The 4633-nt window shown below is 42.7% G+C and overlaps 1 protein-coding gene across 1 annotated transcript; it reads right to left on the bottom strand.

Annotated features, from left to right (window-relative positions):
- Positions 1 to 3266: 3266 nt before the first annotated feature.
- On the bottom strand, positions 3267 to 4217 carry LOC130859623 (olfactory receptor 12-like). The gene has a single exon (XM_057747205.1). It carries the CDS (start codon positions 4215 to 4217, stop codon positions 3267 to 3269), a length of 951 nt encoding a protein of 316 aa, XP_057603188.1.
- Between the last annotated feature and the right edge of the window lie 416 nt (positions 4218 to 4633).

Here is a 4633-nt window from a genome sequence, read left to right as displayed (position 1 = left end):
ACTTTCTCTATTTTGTTATCGAGATTTTGTATCATTTTTACTATCATTACTCTAAATTCTTTTACATGCATTTTTCCTATTTCCTCCTCATTTATTTGGTCTTGTGGGTTTTTTTCCTGCTCCTTTGCCTGCATGGTGTTTCTTTGTTTCCTCATGGTTGTCCAAACTTTTGGGGTTGCTTGTTCTGGCGATAGAGGTGTTTATAGAAGACTGTCCAAGCCTCAGACTCATGTCCAAGTATTGGATTAAATGAATATTAAGTCTAGGAAACACATACATGTATAAGACACACAATTACTGAATCCATTAGGACATAAGGCTCTAGAAAGACCTGACGGAACCCCAGTGTGCTATGAGATATTCAAAGAGAAACCCAACAGAAATTGACAACTGAAACAGAACAAATCAGAGACAAAAGCAAAAGCAAACAAACAAACAAATAACACCTTACACATACAAACATTTATCCAGGGAGGTTTTGTAAGTTAGGATCAAATATAGAAAAGAGCCAGAGTACCACCAGACAGAATGGAGATTCTGAGAATGAAATTAGACAAGTGTACTAAGAACTAAGATGAAGACAAAAGCCTAATATTAAATACCAAGGCATTGCATCATCTGGAGAATTGAGCAAGGAGTCTGAGCAGACCGATAGTGTTGCCTATAAGTATGTTAAGATAAAATAAACTTCAAATGGCTGGAAGAAAGGGGAACAGGAGAGCATAATGTGGTTGGAAATATGCAAATAAAAAGAAAGGAATAGAAATGTATAAAAGATAGGGATGAAAGGAAATTATGAGAGATATATTGTCCGTACTACCAAAAACTAAGCTAGATATAGAAGTATATAAAAAGGCAAAAAAAAAAAGAATAAAAAAAATTATTAAAAAATTATGTTATAAAACTTGTAGATCCCTTAGGGCTAAGATCGTATTTAATAAAGAAAAAAAAAAAAGAGATAGTGAGAGAAAAAGAAAAAAAAATCCAGAACTGATCCCAGAATGGACTAGTTCAATAGGTATTGATACTACTATTTCTGTTTCCTTAGCATCTCAGTTGTAAGTGTCCTTCTCCTTGCCTTGGGTTTTTTTGCATTATTCTGTGACCAGCAGAGGTTCCTTTATTGTTCGCCTGTAAGCGTCATTGGTGTGTGGGGAGGGAGAGGGTACAATAGTGGCTCCTTCTCCTCAGAGTGAGTGAGCAGTGGCACACTGCTGTTTCAGTCGGGCTTGGAGGTGCCTGTTGCAGAGGGACGCCCGCGGCTCAGGCGTAAACAGAAAGTCTTAGAGTTGGGCCTCTCTTGGGTTTTTTTTTTGGTGTTGTTGCTGTTGTTGTTGTTTTTCTTTTTTCTCTCTCAGCAGCCTCCCTGCTGCTGGCGTTGCAAGGGGTTTTAATCTAGCCCCGCCCTAGCGCCTGAGGGTGCTTGTTATCCCTGAGCACCTTAGGTGGCCCACAGGCGTCTCTCCACTGCCTGTTGCAAAGGCGGCCGAAAGAGAGAGAGAGGCTATGCACATGGCTCCTCCCCCCCGCCCGTGAGCCTGCAGCCTCCAGCCGCCCTCATGGCCAGGCAGCTCTCAGGGCTGGGCACTCCTCTCCGCAGACCTCCTCCGTCCTGTGCTCTCGGTCCGTCATCCTACCAGCAACAATGTTTCTGACCCTGAACCAGCTCTCTGGTTCCCACGCTCCCGCTCCGGACCCTCTGTTCAGCCGCGGATTGATGTCTCGGTCCGGGAACACTGAGCTGCACTGCGGACCCTCCATATGTTTCTCACTCCCTCCCATCTGCCACAGCTCCGCCGCTTCACCCTCTTTAAGCCTTCGTAGATGCCTCCCTACCGGCTATGTCGGGCTCCCTGCGGTCCTTTCTGGTGTCTGAGGCCGTCTGCTGGTGTTCAGCTTGTTCTCTGTGGGAATTACTGTGTCCTTCCGTGCATTCCCAATGCATCTGTGGAGAGGGATGCACTCCACGTCTCTCTACTTTGCTGCCATCTTTTCTCTCTCTGAATTTCCTTTTTTATGTCTCCTTTGGCAAGGATATTTGTAAAAGTTCCAAATATTTGGGACTTTTTCAGATACTTTTTTCTGTTATTAGCTTCTGATGTAATACCATTCTATCTCAGCTTATACTTTGTATGATTTCCATCTTTTTAATTTTATCAAAACTTTTTTCTGGCCCAAAATATAGCCTCTCTTGGTGAATATTTCATATGCACTTTAAAAAGAATTTTTTTTCTACTCTTACAGGTAGAATGTTCTGTAAGTGACAAGTTGGTTTGTACTGTCATTCATGTTTTCTATACCATTGCTGATTTACTGTGTATTTGTTCTGTTCAATTCTGGGGTAGGATGTGCATATCTCCAATCATAATGGTAGACTTGCCATCCTTTTTCCTCCTAGGTTTATCTGTATTCATATATTATGGCATTGTGATTAGGTGCATACATACTTAAGGTTGCTATGTTCCCCTGAGAAACTGACCTATGTTTCATTATATCATGTTTCTCTTTATCCGTGTAGGATTTGATACTAATATAGCCACTCCTTTTGTTTATTTTTTGTACAGTTTAGTTCTTCATCCTTTTACTTTTGACCTATCTGTGTCTTTAAAGTAAATTGCTTTGTTTATCCAATCTGACAATCTTTGCCTCTTAGTGTTTAGATTATATGCATTTAGTATAATTGTCAATATAGTTATGTCTAAACCTACCATCTTGCTATTTGTTTACTATTAGTTCCATCTGATTTTCCCCCTTTCCTGTTGCTGCTGCTGCTGCTGTTGTTAATCGAGAAGTTTTGAAACAATATTTTATGTACCCTACTGGATTATTAAACCATACCACTTTCTTTCAGCTTTTGATAATTGCTCTAGAATTTACAATATGTATCTTTAATATGTCATAGTCTCCCTTCAAATTATATGATACCATTTCACATATAATGTAAGACACTGAAGACAACAGAATTCTATGCACCCCTTCCATTTGTTGTGCTATTATTGTCATGTATTTATTTCTCCATATATTATAAACAACAAAATACATTTTATTATTTTTGCTCCATTGGATTGTTAGTTCTCAGAGGAAAAGAACACTGTCAAATGCATCTTTCCCAAGCAGGAGGCAAATTTATTTAAATGTAGTGTGATTTAAATAAATACTGATTGAATAAAGGAAGAAAGAAAGAAATTTTCTGACCTATATCCACAAACAAAAGTTTCTTCCTCTGCTGAGTCTTCAGGACACTCTGTCTCTCGGGCCACCCTCCTTCATGTGGTTGTATGCTTCTGGCCCAGTCTCCACAGAGCATCCTTTACATCCTTGTTTCTCAGACTGTAGATGAGGGGGTTGAGCATCGGGATGACCAGGGTGTAGAAGATAGAGACCACCTTGCCCTGCTCCATGGACTCCACAGCTCCTGGCTGGGCATACATGACAAAGACGGTCCCAATAAGGAGAGTCACTGCAGTCATGTGGGAGCCACATGTAGAGAAGATTTTGTGGCGTCCAGCTGCTGAGCACATCCTCAGGATGGTCACTGTGATGTAGCCATAGGAGATGAGGACCACAACGGTCACACCCACAATGATGAGCCCACAGATGCCAAACAAGAGCAGCTCATTGATGGTTGTGTCACCACAGGCAAGTCGGAGCAGGGGGGGCACATCACAGAAGAAGTGATTGATGTGGTTGGAGCTGCAGAACGGGAGGCTGAAGGTGAAGCTGGTCTGCACAATGGAGTTGAAGCAGCCTGCACAGTAGGAGCCCAGCACCAGGCGGGCACATGCAGAGGGGCGCATGGTGATGGGGTAGTGCAGGGGCCTGCAGACAGCCAGGAAGCGGTCATAGGCCATCACGGCCAGGAGGAAGCCCTGAGTGGTGCACAGCAAGGAGAAGAAGAACAACTGGGTGGCACATCCTGCAAAGGTGATGACCTTGGATGAGGAAAATAAGTTGGCCAGTGTATTAGGGGTGATGATCGATGCATAGCACAAGTCCAGGAAGGAGAGGTTTTTGAGGAAGAAGTACATTGGGGAGTGCAGACGGGCATCCAGGGTGATGACCACAGTCATGGTGAGGTTCCCCAGGACGGCCACCATGTACAGGGCCAGGAACAGAGCAAATAGAAGGGCCTGGGTCTGCAGGCTACCCCCAAATCCTTCCAGGACAAACTCCTGCAGAGACATCACTGAGAGGTTTTCATTTCCATGGGGTGACATGACCAACCGTCCTCAAACCAGGAAAATTATGCCTCCAGTAATTGTGAATTAGGTAAATGAAACTAAACTTCCTGCTGAAGACTATTAGAAAAGATGAACAAAAAAAACAAAATGTGATTGAAGGTATAGGAGACTTGATGACTTAGTGAAAAATTACTAAACAAAGATAAACACAGAATACCAGGGATTCCAATACTGAGAGCTCTTTTCCCTGTGGATGTAAGCCAGTTTTGGAAAGGAAGTCTGGGGGTCGCCATGCCTAAGCAGTAAGCTTTTGCCTGTTTTGTGGTACTAATGGTGACAATCATTGGTTACTTGGGACTACCAAGATGTATCCACAGAAGTGAGTTTAAACAGGGAGTAGATATGCAGCTCAGCTTCTGGCCATTGCAACCACTGACAACATATTAAATGAG

This window comes from Hippopotamus amphibius, chromosome 8 (genome assembly GCF_030028045.1).
Source record: "Hippopotamus amphibius kiboko isolate mHipAmp2 chromosome 8, mHipAmp2.hap2, whole genome shotgun sequence".
Classification (NCBI taxonomy): domain Eukaryota; kingdom Metazoa; phylum Chordata; class Mammalia; order Artiodactyla; family Hippopotamidae; genus Hippopotamus; species Hippopotamus amphibius.
This window is presented reverse-complemented; position numbering and strand designations above follow the sequence as displayed.

Excerpts from the sequence above, each read along its gene's own strand:
- LOC130859623 (XM_057747205.1), bottom strand. The coding sequence starts at position 4,217 with ATGTCACCCCATGGAAATGAAAACCTCTCAGTGATGTCTCTGCAGGAG.